Raw genomic sequence first — 18,336 nt, forward strand, 5'->3', positions numbered from 1 at the left:
CCGTCAGATGAAGGCACCTGGCTCACAACCAGGGTTCTGGACCGAAAACACACAACATAGGGGTGAGGCCGCTGTGCAGGGGTGGGAGGTACGTCTCCACCTTTCAGCACCCCCACCTTTCTCACTGGGCCAGGCCAAATGGGCATGCCCTACTGAAAGAAAAGCCCCCGGATCAAGAAAATGGTTGAATTTGGTGTCTTCCTCAGTAGACACTTCCTCGATGTCTATGCTGCCCATGGTATGAAGACGTTTGCCATTTAAAACCTCATCTGGTTGGACAAGTGGACTCTGCTGACAGACATGGGGCCTTGCTGAGTCTCATTTCTTTCTGTTTTAAAGTTGTTATTTTTGAGACAACGAATGAGCACGGGTGCAAGTGGGGTAGGGAGAAGGGGGGGGGGGAGAGGGGGAGGGAGAGAGAATCCCAAGCAGGCTCTGTGATGTCAGCACAGACCCTGATGCGGGGCTCAGAGAACTCATGAACCGTGAAATCATGACCTGAGCTAAAATCAAGAATCAGATGCTTAACTGACTGAGCCCCCCAGGTGCCCCGAGCCCCGTTTCCTTAACAAGAAAGAGGTGGGGCTGACAAGTCTGTCCCGGATTCGAGGGCTGAGTCTAGTCCTGTAGACTCAACATTCACTTTGTAGTCAGGGTCCTGGGAACAGGTAGCTGTTGAGATCAGCTTTCGTTCCATACCCAGCTCCTATCTGAACTTGTCACATACGTACTTTTGGAAGAACAACAGTTCTCAGCAGTTTTCTGGAAATGGGGAGTCTCCGAGACAGGTCACAAACAAATGGGAACCCCCAAAATAAGTGCTACCGGCCCCCTGTGTATTAGGCACATGCTGGGTGTGGAACGTGATGGCCATTCCCTCGAAGACCCCCTTTGTGGGCGAGGGGCAGTGGGACTCTCGCTCCTGCACCAGACAGCCCAGCACACACGACAGAATTCGGCTCATTTGCTCCATTTCTCCTCCCTCTTTGTTATGGGGCTTCTTGGTTTCTCTTCTCCTCAGAGCCCTTCCGGCACCACTCAGGATCCTGGAGGGACAGTTTCCCAAAACGCCTTCACGGTGCGTGCAAACACACACATGTGGGAATGTGTCTGCAGAGTTTTCAAAGGCCTGCCCCCCTAACAACCGGGAAGCTCTTGCTTATCCACTACATGTGTGTCTTCCCTGCACTGAAGATCCTTGGTTGAGGGGGAAACCACGTGCCTTCCGGTCAGTGGTCACGGTTCTGATCAAAGCGTGGCAGCTGTGAAGGGTTTAAGACTCAGATTACCTAGAAGTCCTCTCTCTGTCGGAGACCCTGTCTACTGTGCAGCTGGCCCTGCCCTGGGCACACCCTCTACCTCACTCGTCCCAACAGCCCCGAGAGGGAGGCAGGGACAGACCCTTTTTACAGATGAAGAGGCTTAAAGTAAGCCATGAGCCCCAAGTCACAAAGCCGCTGAGGGGCGAAGCTGGGACTTGAGCTCTGGCCAGAGAGGTCCAGACATGTGTTCTCTTCACCGCCCTCAGCTGACAACTCATCCTCAAGGGGCTCACGTGGGAAAGAGGCCCAGACCAGCCATAATGATGTGAGCCAGAGCACATGGGGGTGTCAAGCAGAAAGGAAGGCTGGCCCTTCCTCTTTGGCCACTGCCCCCACTGTTCACACCCTGAGTTCCAGCAGCTGCACCCACCAGCACTTTCCACCATCACCTGACTACTGGGCTCTCCGTGCCCACAGCACAGACTGCCCCTTCATCCTCACAACCAACTCCTGATCAGCCTTCAAAACCCAGCCTGAGTTGCCCCCTCTGAGAAATGCCTGCAAATTCACTCTGTCCTGCTTGCTGAACCAGGTACTTGGGCTCCCAGAGTGCCCTGGACACGCTGTGAGGCAATGTGGCCTGCCCTCCTGCCCCAGACCTGAAACTCCTCAAGGTAGGGCTGTTCCATTTCTGCCCTTGTGAACCTCATAGATTTGTTCAATAACACTGTTGGCTGAAACGGGTGGGCAGCAGGGGTGGGGTGGGATGGGCGGGGGGGGAGTCAGGGCATGTGAGGTGGGCCCTCAAGGACTCAGCGACTTCCAACAGGCAGGGACGGATAAGAGTATCCAGGAGTGAAACACAGTATGGAACAGGGTGATTTCTAACTACTATTCAACTATATCTCAATCCTCTGGCCTTATCAACCTCCACCACTTATTAGGCAACAGAAGTACGTCAGCTTGTCTTGGACACCCCACAACCTCAGAAGGGAGGGACTAGAACTGCGTGGAATTGTGCCCCAGCTCCTATGGCAAGCCGCGGGATCAGCCCAGATGACTGAGAATCTGTATTCCTCCCCTCTGGGCAGCTGCCTGAAGCCAGCCTGCCCCCCGCAGACCTGACCTCAACTGAACCAGGAGGCTATTTAAAAGCCTGACCCAGCCCTGCGAACAGCTGAGGGGCCACATTTAGGGAGTCACGGGCCAGGTCTGATGGCTGGTCCCCAAGGGGCTAAAGAGCTGCCCCAGCTAATCTGTCGTGCTGACTGGGAGCAGTGACCGGGAATGTGGGCTGACAGGCTCCAATTCCCAGGCCTGCCAATGCGCTATTAGCCATGGGATGTGAAGCAAGTGAATGTCCCTCAACTGTGGATCCTTCCTTTCTGGGATGGGCACACAAGTAGGGCCGATACGGGATCAGATGCAGTAATGCTTGTCAAATACTCCGTGCACGGTGCCTAAGCCCCGTGAAATAGGGGCATTCCCTCATGCCCCTGTGGTCAGTCCAGCACTCCCCAGGCATCCAGCCACCAAGCAACAGGCCAACACTCGTTTCCAGGGGGCCTCCCTGACCCCCAACAACCAAATGCCAGAGGTGCGGGGCAGGGGGAGGGGAGGCGGAATCAAACCAACCACCGGTTCCTCCCCGCTGCACTCAGATCGCAGCACCCAATGCATCTCTCCGGAACCCAGAGCAACAGAAAGCCAGTCCGGAGGTGTCCTCAGGACGGGGACGGGGCACTCCACACCAGGCAGGTGGACCTCCTGCTCACTCAGCCAAGATCGCCCCCTCACTAAACTCCACCTGTTCGCCCCATCCCACTGCCATCAGCTCGGCTCCCTAGAACACCTGCCCTTTCTTCACCTGCCTCCAGGAGTGTGGTGATCGGTACAAACATCAGGTTTGTCTGCCCTGTTTTTACCTATGTACCGAATTTTATCAGCACTCCTTAGAAGCCGTTAAGAAACATGGAGAAACACAAAGTCCCAAGTGCAAACAGACAATGAATGTCCCAGGTTCTTACTCAGTTCCCCGAATTTTAACGTTCCCCACTCACGACACGACATCCAAATTCCCACATGGACCACTGGAGGCGGGGCCTCCGTCTGCCCTTTCACGGTGTTGTCTGAGGCAGGGGCCACCATCACACCCTCCCGAGCACCTGTTTCCCACCCCCACCCCCCCCACACCGCTGCGTCTCTCTGTGAGTTCCCCCGCCTTTATTTCCTTCCCCGTCAAGGCAAAGGCCCTGCAGGCAGGCAGACACATTTCAATGCAACCTCGGTACTGACGGCAAAATGCAGACACTGTAAATCAACCCTCAGTTTTCTCCCATGAAAACATGTTTAGCAGTGGCTGCTGAACCCTGTGGGCCACCATGAGGCTTACACGTGGTGATGTAGTTGGAGCTTAACCATTCCTAGCATGCGGAAAAAGCTTCATAAATACAGTTATAACTGCTCTTTAACACCTTAGTGTGCACCTACTCTGGGCCAGGCAGTTAAGTATTTTCAGCTTTTCAGGTCATAAATTTGTTACAACCATCCAACCCTGCAGGTGAACCAAACGCAGCCACAGAAAAATGTATGAACGGACGGATGCCGTTGTGCTCCAGTAAAATTTTATACTTACAAGGTGGATGGGGGCCAGCTCTAACCCCTAGATGGACTGTAGTTTGGCCATCGCCAAGCTACACAACATGCTTGAAGTCAGTCAGGCACGGACCTGGGCTTCAAGGAACTCCCAGTGTGGGCAGGAAACAGGAAAACACACATCACAGCACCATGTGAGGAGCACTGCCCGGGGTCACATGAAGCACTGCGTGGGGCCTGCAGGAGGTGAAGTGCGAAGCAGAAGGCTGGGGGACGCAGAGGGATGTGGACAAGGACAGACAGAGGCAGAATGGCCAGTTTGGATACCCGTGGAAGACATCCTGTGTGTAGGCTGTGGGGTCACATGAGCAACGACAGACAAGGCCGGTAGGGCAGAGACCCTCACTCCCCCTTCCACCTGCCCTGGACAGTGGCAGGGACGTGCCAGCAGATGGGAAAATGGGCTCTGGAGGATGGGGAGCATCTGGGGCTGGGTGGACTGATCACGAACCCAGCTCCTAATTGCCTTGCCAACAGCACACACACTGTACGGTCAGCTCCCAGGGCTTGCTAGGATCAGCTCACTGGAAACCAGCTCCTATAGTGCACAATGCCCTTTTACAGAACACCCGGCAAGGGGGGTGGCAGCTAGGACTGTGCCTTGCTAGGTCTCTGCCTCTCAGACTGTTTACTTTGGGGCCAGCACTGCCTAGGAAGCCATAAATCCCACATAGGAGCAAGGACAAGGCCTGTCTTACCTCCACCCCACACAGACGCACATGGCACTGAAGCACCTGTCCTCTGCTGTTGGAAATTTCAGCCAAATCCAAATCACAGGACAAGAGGAACGTCCGGGCAGCCTCTCTGCCTCTGTCCTCCTCCCACAAGGCTCACTGGCAGCAGCGAGGAGGGACAAGTGCTTGCAAACAAGCCAAGGACCACCCGGTGCACCGGCCCCATGCTTCCCGCCGTTCCCAGGGATGGCCACACCACTCTCGTCCTGTAGTGTGAACCCTCACGTAAACTACACCGGGAGGCACGGAAAAGCTGCCAGAAGCTTCACGGTAAAACATGGAAATTTGTGGTCCATATTTTTCTAACCAAAATTAACTTTGCCCTTGTCCTGAACCCCAAGGCCTTTTATCTTTTCCTCCCATGAGGCACGAGCACACGCTGCCTCCCATGATAGGCCCTCCCATGATAGGCGTTAATGTGTCTCTCAGTGGGGAGACTCGACAGGCTCTCGGGGAGGGCACCTGGGCCGCCTGCCACTCTCCTGCCACTCTCCGTGTCTGAAGAGCGTCCCCCACAGGGTAGGTGTCCACAATGTGACCTGGCACGAACGTGTCAATCCTGTTCCTCTCTCTGCCCTCCTGACCATCACACCTACTACTACCCCATTCTCCAAGAGAAAAAAGCTCTAGGTTCTTCCCGTCCTTTTCTCCAGATCAAGTCTTTTTATTGCTGAGTGATGGGTTTTTCCCTGACTTGTGGGGTGATTACCAAGTGCCTTGTGTGTGCCAGGCCCTGGCCATGCCGTCATATTAAGACCTAGTCCCTGTGCTCAGGGGCTTGAGTTCCATACAAGCAGCCTCAGGCCAAGGTCCACCCACAGACTAGCCGTCAGCCTTGCCAACCCCACCTCTTGCAGAGACAAGCCAGCAGTCGGAGGAAAGTACCCTGTTCATATGACTGTGGTCCTCACGCTTGGCAATGCTGAAAAACCATCTGCAAGAGAGCATTCAGAACACACATTTCTGGGGCCCAGGAATCTGCATTTTGAACAGGCATGCTGGACTCAGATACAGGTGGATACAGACCACCTCTTGAGAAACGGAGATCTAACACATGGGCTGTTCAGTATTTTAAACTATTAAGTTGATGTTAATCACGTATTAGCTTATTCAAAAGGGTTAACATCCACTGCTATCTTTTTACCTTCCACCGCCCCCCTATATTTTATTATGGAAATTTTAAAGCCTACTAGAACGTTGAAATAAATATTCTGAACACCATACACATATCACCAGGATTCTGTAATTAGTGTTTTGCTCTATTTGCTTTGTCACATATCCCCCCCATCTCTCTGTTAAGTTTTTGGATGTGTAAACATCGAAATTGGGTCTTTCCCAATCTAAGGTTTTATCACATGCAGGTCAATCTCCATTCACAGACACATCTCTGCATGGTACTGCGTACTTCTAATTACTTAGAAATTATGCAAGAATCTTGGGGTGAATCCCTTGGAGGTGTGCATCACTACACCCTGGAAAATCTGGTTTTACGTACAAAGCTGGGCATCATTGTTTTCTGAAACACAAACATGGGCCCAAAAACCACACCCGTGCATCAAGGTAGTGCTTCTCCTTGACACGAAGCACCAGAAGGACTGAGCGGCCCAGGCCTGGGCCCCTAAGTCTGGGGACAGGCAGCCCACCTCAATCCCTGCAGGCCCCAAGTACTACTGGCTCGCATCCCAAAGCAACCTGTCCTGAGGTCTCCAAGCGGCATTCTAGGTTAACTTCCGACATACCCCAGTGTGCCCTGGTAGGCAGCAGGCCAGGGGAAGCCTGCACAGGGGTCTGAGAAGGCAGGGGCTCTACTGCGGCCCAGCAGCAACAAGCTCTATAAACACTGATCAAAGAAAACCCCAGATACGGGGCACCTGGGAGGCTCATCCAGTTGAGTGTCCAGCTGCGGCTCAGGTCATGATCTCGAGGTTAGGGAGTTCGAGGGCCAAATCGGGCTCACTGCTATCAGTACAGAACCCGCTTCAGATCCTATGTCCCCCTCACTATGCCCCTTCCCTGCTTGCATGCTCCCAAAATTAAATACTAAAAAAAAGAAAAAAAGGAAGAAAAAAGAAAAAAAAAGAAAAAAAACTCCGGATACAATTGTTTCAGCAAATGCTCATCCACCACCACCATGGGCCAGACACTGGTGCAGATGCTGAGCACATACCCACAAACAAAGCAGAGTCCCCGTTCTGGGGCCCATGCCACTGGGAGTCACGGAAGCTGCAGCAGAATGGACCCTGGGCAGTCCATCCAACCTCCCCAAGCTTAGCTCGTCCTCAGGGCTGCCTTGAGAAATGAATGCGAACACACAGATGTTGCTCAAGTAATGCTCAGCAGCTTGCAGCCTTGTGGCCAGGAGAGGGAGGAAGCTCACCAGGCTGGAGATGGGCCCATCCTGGCTGATAAGAGGGTGTATGGGTCCCAGGTGGGCCCATCTGGCTGGCAGACTTCCACAGCCCATGGCATCATGTTGACCCTTCTGGTCCGTTCCCCACCTGGCAACCCAAAATGTGCTTTCTGAAATCCAAACCATGCCATGCCCCTCACTAAAACGCTTCCTGAGGATGCCATGCACCTTCCATGGCTGGAGTCTTTGGCCCCCTCCAGACAGCGAGAAAGGCTGATGTGACTACTTGAGATCTAAGGATGAGTGCCCAAGTGCTCCTGTCCACTGAACCCTGTCATCAGGGGCATCCCAGCACAGCAAGATTCATCCTCTCAATAGTGGCCTGGACTCCGTGGACCACGCCCAATTCATCAGCCAGCCTGGGCGGCAAAGGGTCTGCAAACCCATGCGTGTCCCTGCCTGCCCCAAAGTAAACACCTCATGCAGACACATACCATTTCTCTTGTGGTGAATAAAAACTAAAGTAAAATTCAAGGCATTACCAAGCTCCCAGTAACTTTTCACTATGCAATTAATCAATATGAAAAATGTTGCTATTACTACACAGAGGCATGAAATTTGAAAATTTGAGAAGTCTGAGAAAAGGGGGGTGCTGGGAGAAACCCTAAAAGTCGGGAAGCTCTGTGAATGCAGGGCATGCATCATCTTGGGTTTAGATCCCTAGCTGCTGGTGCAGGCCTTGGTACCACACAGGCGCTAAGTTACCGTGTCTGGATGACCGTGTGAGGCTGCCTGGACAGGACCAGGGGTGCACACAGAGACAGAGACTGGATCCCGATGCCCACCTGCTCCATGGGACAGAACTGGGGTGAGGTGTGGGAGCCACACTCTGCCTGTGATCCCATCTGGGGGCTGCGGAAGGCCTGCACTGTTTAGAAGGGGCTGCTGGGGCAGCACTCTGGGGAAATGTGCGGGACCCCCCCTGATTCTCTCAACTGTGGCATTTCTAGTAAGCGATAAAAGGCCCCGGTATATGCCCGTGTCCCAGAACCTGTCTGTGCTGGGGATTTATGCCTTTCAAATTCAGCGGGGCCAGTGGACCATTTCCAGGACAAAGCCAGAGGTGGTCTCCCACCCCCCACCTCTTGCACCCCAACGCCACAGTACCAAAGGTGCCTTCTCTGCAGGAGGTAGGGCGTCACATTCCTCGGGGAACAGACACTTCTTGGGTAACAAATGGGCCCGGCACCACAGCCTTCCCCACCACCTCCTGTGGCCCGTAGGCAGGGCCTGCCTGTAGCAGCAGAGCGCGTCCGGGTGTTCAGCCAAACAGCCTTCCCCAAGCTGGCCTGCCAGCAGCATGGCTGGGAGAAGGATACCGTGCCCCCCAGACACATGTTTGGTCCCCTCAAAAGCCTCCCGAATGGCAACTGGAAATCTTTCTTACCAAACAAGCCCAGTTGGTACAGGCTGACATCCTGATTTCACCATCTCATTAAAACTACCTCCAGACCCCACCTTGGGATTGTTGATAGGGGCAAAGTCACCAATTCCTTGGGAAAGTGGGTCCTGGAACCCGTGGCTGACATGAGGCAGTCAGGGTGAGCAGCTGAAGCACCGGTAACCCCACTTGGGTCTCGGTTTCCAGTCCCCCGTTAGCCCTGACGCCCTCCCCTGCATCCTCCCAGAACCTCCGGATCAGAGTGGGCTCCACGACTGAGGACTTCCTATGGGACTTGCCCGAGTGACAGGTATTTTTTGTCTTTCATCTGGAAAAACTCAGGAAGTGGTATGATTATTTCTATTTTATGGACGAAGAAACTAATTCCCTGTAAGAGTTAGCCACAGAAACTGCAAGAAGTAGGAAAAAATAAATAAAAATCCACGAATTGAAGGTCATCACTGTGGCAGGAAGCAGGAAAAGGAAAAATCCTAAAAGGAGTCTGAGCTCTTCATTACAGAACCACGTTCCCTCCCCGCCCTCACCCATGTGACACCTCTAGGTGGGCAAGGAGCTGAGGGAGGGAGCCTCCTGGGCCCACAGACAGGCTGAGGTGCAGGGAAAGCCTCGCCGTGGAGATCTCACAGCTCCCTTTCCCGGCCGGCGCGGACGTGTTCTGGAAGGCGGGCTCACCTCCATGCGCGCCTTGTAGAAGTCCACGTCGTGCAGCTTCTCCCTGCAGCGCACGAGCTCCATCTCCAGCCTCTCCACGCGGTTCGCCTTCTCCCTCAGGGAGTCCAGCTCGTCACGATAGGCACGGGCAGACCGGGCGTCAGCCGCCAGCTGGATGTTCTGGGGGGTGGGAAAAGGCAGGGGAAGCCAGCTTAGGGCCCCCCCTCCGGGGAGGGGAGAGGGGCCCAAGTCCCTGCAGTGCAGCCTTTCCGGGACATCCCAGGAGAAGCCGGGTCCGGGGGGCCCGGCAGGTCGGTGTGCAGGCCCCTGCGTGGGGTCCCCCACAGGCTGTCACGAAGACACAGGGTCATCCCCCCACAGCAGTTCTCAGGACAGCTGGCTGTCAGGCAGCGTCACCCTGAGCAGACAGAAACAGAGGCCTTTGCCGGAAGCTCCTGATGCTGTTTTCCTGAGCCTCTGGGCCACAGTCACTGTGGAGTCTCGGCCACCACCACCTCCTCCAGGACACACGAACAGGCCCTCCCGCTCACCTCCTGCTTGGCCTTCTGAAGCTCTAGCACCAGCTGGTCCACCTCATGCCTGGTGTCCACAAGCTGCTCCGTCTTCTCCTCCCTGGGGGCGATGTGGAGGAACGGAGCTGAGGAGCGTCCTCAGCCAGCACCCTGAGCGGCCCCCCACCTCATGAGACCACAGCAGGGAGCGGGACAGCGGCTTCTGGGAGGGAGGAGGGCAGTGTGCGTAAGGGGCTTACAAAAATGTTCCTGACTCGCATTCTCTTCTGCTTTTAACTTTTCAAAGCCTGCTCTCAAACTCCACCCACCAGACACTGGGTTTCTCTGTGAGGGTGCGGGGCAGGGGAGAGGTAAGGAGGCTCCCGCCACAGGTGCACTCCCCACCGCCAGGCAGGCAGGCAGGCAGGCAGGCTGTGAGGGGGAGGAGAGCAGCTCCCCAGACGGGGCACAGGGACGTTCTCCTGCTGCAGGAAAAGAGGCGACAACAGGTTCACCGGATGGCGGGGTGGGGTGGCGGCGTGGGGGTGGGGTTGCATCCTCCCTCTAGCCAAGAAAACATGCCAGTAGGTGATCAGTCCTGCCCTAAACTGGACAAGTGTGGACAAGAGGCTATCTGCAGACCATCTGTAACCCGGGCCGGTTGGAGCCCTAAAGATCTGGTAGAACCCCTCCCCGTGCAGGCCCGGACAGGGAGGGGACTAGTCCACGTTCAAACAGCGAGCGAGCCTGGGGCAGCGGGCTCTGGGGCCCGGGTCGGAGGGCTCCGGTTGGCCGCACCACACGACAGACCACCCGAAAGCAGAAAGACAGCCCAGCCCGGGGGCCCCTGCAGGACTCACAGCTCTTGTCTCACACGGCGCAGCCTGGCCTTGGTGTCCGCCAGCTCCACGGCCAGGTGCTGCTTATCCTCGCTGGAGAGGCTGCTGGTGGGGCTGGGGGTGGACTCGGCGCTGGAGGACCTGAGCGGGCTGGGCGGGTGCTGCGCCTGCAGGTAGTCCCGCTCCTGCGTCAGGTCCACGATCAGCTGCGGCAGGGCAGGGGGAGGGGGGGGGAGAGCAGTCGCACCAGTGCGCCCCGCGCCCTGGCCCAACCATCGACAGACAAGGAGAAAGCAAGAGCAGAGGCCGGGTGTGGGGGAGAAACCACGAGGGAGGTGGCTCGAGTTTGTAGGAAGAGCTGGAATATTCGGTGGGACAAGGAGTGCGTGAATGGGGGCAGGGCCCCGAGTTCGGCGTTTCTACGGACTTCTCCTCCCACAGGTGTGTGTGGCCACGCACCTCCGTGCACTCGTCACGCTCATCTATGAGCCTCCTGAGGTGAAACACCATGTTCCTCGAGAGGGCCTCCAGCTCCTCCGGGGCCACGTCCGGGAGTTCCAGCCACTGCAGGTCAAACACGTTCTCCTGGTTGTGGGTCACCTGTGGGCACACAAGCAGGCGCTGCAGAGGCCGGCAGGGGCATCTGCCTCCCCGCGCTAGGCCGGGCGGCGGGGTCGTGGCTGACACGTCCCACTGACATTATCAACCCGTCACTGACACATCTACTGCACCAAGGGGGCCGCATAAGTGCAAACTCCCTTCAACCAAGCTCTGGTGCAAAACACTCCTGCTTTCAACACCAGCTCAGAGAACACCTGGAGTCTTAGATTTTTTTTTAATGTTTATTTTTGAGAGAGAGAGACAGAGACAGAGTATGAGCGGGGGAGAGGGAGAGAGAGAGGGAGACACAGAATCTGAAGCAGGCTCTAGGCTCCAAGCTGTCAGCACAGAGGCCAACATGGGGCTCAAACTCAGGAACCGTGAGATCATGACCTGGGCCGAAGTCAGACGCTTAGCTTAACCGACTGAACCACCCAAGCGGGCCAAGCACCTGGATTCTTTAATGCCAGAAAGCTCTCCTACAATACAGTATTTCCCTAAACAGTCCTCAGATATGGTTGTTGTAAGCTGTCAATTTACAACTCAAGAAAGGGAAACCTCAGGGGCTGGGAGGGTCCCTCAGGAGGGGGACCCTGTGTTACTACTTCAAATCCAATGTGAATACAGCAAAGGTTACATGAAAGTCTTATGTCAGAATATGGGGCACATAACAATCTTATTCGGGGGAAGATATTTCATAACCTAAAACAATTTTCAGTAAGCCTGAATCTCATTCCTCACGTAAAATCATCTGGTTTTTCCCTTTCCGCCAGGTGTGAGCGGAGACCCATAGCGATGTCCGCACACAGCAGCCTCTCCATGGATTGTGACAGTCTGACCTTCTCACCACCCCCCAGCCCCAGACCTACCGAGGGGGCAGATGATCTATTTGGAGCACCTGACAGCTCAGTTTGGGAAGTGAAGTATTCGCGTACTCAGGCCTCAACAAGGGAAAACAGAAAGAAGCCAGAGCTATCCGCTCAGTGAGGCGCACCAAAAGAAGTTCTTAAATTTTTCAAAGCAGTAAACAGAAACAGAAGATAGTTGAACAACACAAAAGACAGGGCCCTTTAGTTTCTCAAAAGGCCTTTCTTACCTCTCCCCTCCTGACAAAGGAAAAGCTAAGATTCAGCTGATCCTGAGGAATCAGGAGAACCTTATCCCATGGTACAGGGTACCTTAAACTCCCAGAACTGGGAGCACAGGCTGGATGGGTGCTAGGTCTGCCCACAGAGGAGAAAAGGGGAGCAGGGGCTCAACCCCAGTGCACATCAGTCACCCTAACCCTCATCCCCTAGTTCTGACTCAGCAGGCCTCTCGTGGGGTCTGGACACTGAACGTTTAAGCAGCACCCAACTAATTGTGAAGCCCAGTCCCCATAGCCAGCCACCAAATGACATGCATGCAAGACTCCTTTTTGGCCACATTTGACCTTCTCTTTCTCTGATATTCTGCTGTCTGAGCAGGAAAGGTGGTCAGTGGCAAAAAACAAACAAGCAAACACTGCTGGCCTCAAGGACCCAGTCCCCAGATAAATACAATTTTCAAATTAAAAGCAGAATGGTTCTTAGGCTAACAGCTGGTCTGCCCCTGATAAGGATGGTTGAGAATATCTGCGACACTACTGACTTTCCCTGATGGACCCCCCACCGGCCAAGAACTGCATCTGTCTCCTGCTTCAAATCCCACCTCAGAACTCATGCCCCCAACGCCCCGACAGTGCCCTGGGCAGCTGTGGAAGCCCGGGAGCCCAGGAGCAGCCTGTCCCTGGTGCCAGCAGCAGGAGCTCTGCCTTCACTGACCCTGTCAGTTATATACCTGCTCCTACGAGCTCCTGGTTATGTCTTTTATATTTAATACATCTGTCCAATTACACTGAAGGCTGAACCTTAAGTCCTGAGGTAATTGAAGAATTGTGGTGTAAGGGTGGGGTGGAAATCAGGGAAGAAAATTTTCAGGTGAGCACCTGCCTCTCTCTACAGGCTCGTTTTCCAGGGAAACCCCCTCCCACCAAGGTCAATGGCAGAGAGGCTGCTCTCAGTGCAGAGCCCTCCTGACCCCATCCCGGACGCTGGGTCTCTGGAGACAGCCCTCTGGGACTTGCTGGTTTTTAACTTCTCAAGTGGCGGCGGCTTGTCTCTCTGCCATGTTACTGACAGAAGCAGAGAATCTCTTTCTATAAAGATCAACCATTCAAAACAGGGTGACATTTGCCAGAATACATTTTCAGGGTCTGTAAATCAAATTCTGAGCCTAAATCACTTGAAAGCTCTTAAAAATAGTCTGAGTCCATATTAGGCAAGAAGAGGAGGCAAAAGATGACTTGATTGAGGGCTTAAAAAAATTTTTTTTATTTTTACCCCATTTTATTTTAGCTCGCTGATGGTTACCTTTCCAAATAGAATACATTTGTCTGTGGTGTCTGAAACCTAAGATCAGCAAGAATATTGATGGGTGACATATTCTTCAAACTTTTCGCCGGTGGAGACTGCCCATCTCCTGGCCACCACAGGAGCGGCGGTCCACAGCCACACCCCACGAAGCCACACACCTACCTCCTGTATATGGGCCACGATCCCGGCTTGGGTCTCAATGTCCAGCTGTTTGATTCTTTCAATAAATTCCTCTTTCCTCTCACACTGTGGAGGGTTACAGGTGTTAATGGAAGGATTCTGTGAGGGCAACCTGGGGCCACCATGCTACAGAAGTACAAACTATCCACCCAAGCCCTGGCTTTCTCCTTTATGCCCCAGAATGCTCTTGTCCCCTTACCAGCCCTTACACTGAGGTTTCTCTAGAAGTTGCTCTGACTACCTAGATCAGACCTATAGCAGATTTTTAAAAAGCACATCCCAGGCTGAAAACACTGGCGGTAGAATGCTGAAATCTGCACTTTATTATTTTAAGTAGGTTCATGTCCAGCGTGGGGTTTGGACTCAGAACCCTGAGATCAAGACCTGATCTGAGATCAAGAGTCAAATGCTTAACCCACTGAGCCACCCAGGAGCCCCTGAAATGTGCACTTTGGACAATCTCTCCAGATGATTTCCTAAACCGGTAAAGAACAAGAACACCTGGTCTAGGCCAGGGGCTGGCAAACTTCATTGGTAAAAGGCCAGATGGTTTAAAAAAAAAAATTCTCAGACCCAGTGGGCCATGCCCCACAGATAATATGTAAAGGAATCAGCATGGCCGTGTTCCCATAAAACTTCATTTACAAAAATAGGTGGCAGGTCAATTTGGCCCCCAGGCTGCAGTTTACTGATCTTGTTCTAGATGTTCCCATACGGGGCAGTCTACTCATGGCGTCTTGGTCCATGGGATCCCCACCTGCTCTCTTGCACAGGGTGCTCTGTGTGAGAAATCAGTGCCATCCAAGATGGTGGCCACTGTCTCTCAGGCAACCAATGGTTTCACTCCCACCTCAATTCAGGGGGTGTTTGATCCGCACAACTCCAAACACAAGATGGCTAAGAGCAGGCCCTCCCGACTGCATGTCCGGATCCCTACCTGGACGGCACAGCCCAGCACCAGCAGCAGCACCTTCTTTATTTCTTCCATGCTCTTCCCTAAACCAAAAGAGCAAGATAAATCTAATTAAGCTCAACTGTTCATAAAATTTCACCACTGATCTGCATGTGCTGTAGGGGAGGCGGGGGTGGAGGGGATCAAGCTAGAAAGCTAGAGAAAAAGTACTCTTTCAACCCAGCGATATCCATGTAGGTGTGCACAGTCCATCTGTTTTCTATGTATGGGTTTATTTTTTTGAACCAAATGAGAATTCCATATATGACTATTTGTGGCCCTTTTCCATTCAGATAGCATAAATATCCTCTCATGATAACGAAGGAACTTCAGAACCAGCAGCTCTTTTCAGTGTGTGGGAAGCAAAGTACAATGGGAGAGAGTAATCCCCACGGGAAATACGGAGTCCTCCAAAACACGGCCGTACGCAACTTTACTTTTCCACCATGCAAAGAACGTCCAGGAGCCAGAGAAACAAACTGCCACACTCACAGCCTGGCTTCACATTATGGACTGTTTATGCATCGGTTTGGTCCACCCCCCCCCCCACACACACATTCGACTAGAATAGTCGAAAGCAAATTCCTAACATACATGCGGCATTTTTGATGGTCTCATCTTTACTTTGTACAAAGACCACAAACTTATTCAACCAATCTTCTTGGAGAGGTTCAAGTTTTTGATACTCTAATCTAAATAATGTGATAGAGAACATCTTAGTGGCTAATTCTTTATGCACATACTTACATCTTTCATTTAAAAAAAATTTCTTTAAAGTTTATTTTTTTTTGGGGGGGGGGAGGGAGAGAGGGAGAGAATCCCAAACAGGTATGATGCTGTCAGTATGGAGCCTGGCATGGGGCTCGATCTCATTTTTTTATGAAATTTATTGTCAAATTGGTTTCCATACAATACCCAGTGCTCATCCCAAAAGGTGCCCTCCATCAGCTGAAAAATTCTACAGGATTCTCCCTTTCTCATTACATCCTCTTCTGTTTGGGGGAAAAGGGACATGCCACATATAGCCTGGTTTTCTTGACAGACTTACCAGCATGAGCTCACCCTGTGCAAAAACGGCCCCAGGTATCCCCAACACCTGCTAGGATAAACAAACCAAACCTGGGTCCCAGGAACTAGTGTGGTTCATTCCAGGTCCCTGGGTGTAAGGTGGGTGTGGAGTGACGTGCGATCTTGTCCTAATATTTCTCAACAGAAAAGTGTCTCAAAATAGCTTTTCCCTGACATCATGGTGGAGTCTCAGATGTGGGGGCTGGACATTCGTTCAGCCAAAACCAAACACCCCTTCCTACCTTCCAGCCTGAAGGTGGGCAGGAGGGGCTGGCGAGCTGGACCACAGGGACCCTTCCGAGCACTCAGATTCCACAGTCTTAACACACTTAGCTTTGATGGCACTGTACATCACTGTACTGGGCTAAGGCCCTTCTCTTTGCTAGTAAGGTGCACAACTTCATCAGTGTTTGAAATGGGAACATTTTCAGACTTTCATACATTTTTTTTTTTTTTTTTTTACTGGAGGCCTTTTACTTGTCCCAAGAGTCTAATCCATAGACATAAATAGATGGCCACAATAACTCACTTCTCTGTAAAGCTGAACTGATGATCAATCACAATTTTAGTGTCGATTACAAGGAAATGCCCACCTGAAGATTAAAAGCCTACAATCAGTCTCACCAAAATCTTTCCCTGGCCACAGTGCTGCATCCAGCCCAGGTGACCACCCTCACCTCTGTCCCCAGACACCCAGCCAGTGCCCTTCATACACCTTTGGTGGATAGAACAGGTACAGACCCCTCCCAGCCATTGCCAGTGATTCACCACCTGTCATGGGCCATGAGCCCGGCGTATAACCGGCAGGGACACACAGGAGGAAAGCATTCGCAAGGTCTCCCGTTAGCCCAGATGGAAGTCAGAGTTCACACGGAGAATCTTTACATACTGTGTTCACAGCGAAGGCCCCAAAGGCCCTCATTATATCATACACTAGAATAATTTAAACAGCCCCGATGATCCATCTTCCTGGCTCGCAACAGATGAGCAAACTAAATGTGGGAACAAGCACTGAACACACCCACTGCCAGTAGCAGGAGCACAAGCCAGTGACTGCAAGGAAAAGACCAGAAACCCTATGTACACACACGCCAAGGCCTCAAAACTACATTCTGTGGCTATTCAAACAGCAAAGGGTTCTGTTCCCTCAGCACCCAGCACTTACACACCTTGACAACTATGAGTCATTCATTCATTCGTTCATTCACTCACTCACACCTATTAGAAAGTATGCAATTCCTGTTTTGCTAAGTCTTAGAACAGAGTAGGGGGGAAAGGTTTTAAAGGGATAGAGTTTTAGAAAAATTCTCATGGAAAAAAAGTATTTAAAATAAACTTTTTGGTAATGAACAGGGTACCAGGAAAATCACCCCTGCCCTCATTCAAATGAACCAGTGCTGTGCTCATTCTCACCAGGCTAAGTGAATACAAACATTTGCTTATAATAAATGCATCCTGGGGCGCCTGGGTGGCTCAGTTGGTTGAGCATCTGACTTTGGCTCAGGTCATGATCTCACAGTTCGTGGGTTCAAGCCCCGCATCGGGCTCTGTGCTGACAGCTCGGAGCCTGGAGCCTGCTTTGGATTCTGTGTCTCCCTCTCTCTCTGCCCCCTCCCCCGCTCATGCTCTCTCTCAAAAACAAAACCCATTCTGAAAAATTAAATTAATTTAATTAAATTAAATCCTGTGATTTTTACCCCTACACAGATTCCTGTGAAGTTAAAAAAGTATATGAAAATAAAAAATGGAAGAATACAAGTTCCCTCATTTCTCCTGGGAAGCTGATGCCCAATTTCTCTCAGGATTTCAACAGTAAGGCAAACTACTGCTATTTTCATAAATCTGCCAGATTGTAGGTTTTGAATAGTTTCAAAACATACCCGAAGACTCTGTACTGGGTCCCTGCCAATAAGACTGGCTCAGTGACACACTTAAGCAGGCCAAAAAGAAATAAACCTGCAGGCAACTCCCTCCCAAGCACCCCCAGGGGTGGAGGCTCGCTGAGAACAGAACCAGAATCAACACAGTCCTCTGAGCTCAGACCAGGACCAGCAATTTTAAAAAGCTGATAAATGCTATGGAAACCCAGAGGAAGGACATCTAGTTTGCAGTAAGGATCAGGCAAGGCTTCCTGAGGAAATGACCCCTGAGCTGAGACCCAAGGATGATGAGGGATATGGGACACAGGTGAACCAGGGCTCAGGCACAGGGATCAGCATGTGCAGAGGCCCAGAGGTAAGGGAACATGGCGTCTGTCAAATTATGAATGCTTTGTGGTTACGGGTGGGTCTTCAGAGTGAGAAATGGGGGCAGGGTATGAAGCGATGTTCATTTCTCTACTGAGTGAGTCACAGGCAACCAAGGGGGGAGGGTCAAAAACATCCGACACCCTCTGCGTCTACCCACAACCCCAGGGGGAATCCCACGACAGCCTGAGCTAATGGCTGAATCTAAGAAAAACCTTCCTTGACTACCTGCTTCCTACAGTCCTGACACAGAGAAACTCACACCAGCCTTAGCAGAAATAGAATACATCAACATATGCTGATCTAAGCTATATATAAAGTTAGATGTTTGTAGCAACCCGCTTCCAAAACAGAAGGGAAACTATCTGATATTGCATGTGTGTGAGGGTAGACAAAAGATAGAAGTAGATAGACAGTAGGTAGATAGAAGTG

The 18,336-nt window shown here is 52.3% G+C and overlaps 1 protein-coding gene across 2 annotated transcripts in view; it reads right to left on the reverse strand.

Moving 5' to 3' along the window:
- The window catches only part of CCDC88C (coiled-coil domain containing 88C), a 129,398-nt gene that overhangs the window by 47,619 nt on the left and 63,443 nt on the right, over nt 1-18,336 (reverse strand). For both annotated transcript variants that reach the window (XM_043556849.1, XM_043556848.1), the window contains exons 5-10: nt 14,576-14,634; nt 13,621-13,704; nt 10,925-11,065; nt 10,487-10,671; nt 9,666-9,747; nt 9,136-9,294 (exon numbers count right to left, since the gene is read on the reverse strand). In XM_043556849.1, coding sequence (XP_043412784.1) covers nt 9,136-9,294; nt 9,666-9,747; nt 10,487-10,671; nt 10,925-11,065; nt 13,621-13,704; nt 14,576-14,634 — 710 coding nt within the window. The remainder of the gene's footprint in view (nt 1-9,135; nt 9,295-9,665; nt 9,748-10,486; nt 10,672-10,924; nt 11,066-13,620; nt 13,705-14,575; nt 14,635-18,336) is intronic.

Source organism: Prionailurus bengalensis, chromosome B3, assembly GCF_016509475.1.
Source record: "Prionailurus bengalensis isolate Pbe53 chromosome B3, Fcat_Pben_1.1_paternal_pri, whole genome shotgun sequence".
In the NCBI taxonomy this organism is placed as follows: domain Eukaryota; kingdom Metazoa; phylum Chordata; class Mammalia; order Carnivora; family Felidae; genus Prionailurus; species Prionailurus bengalensis.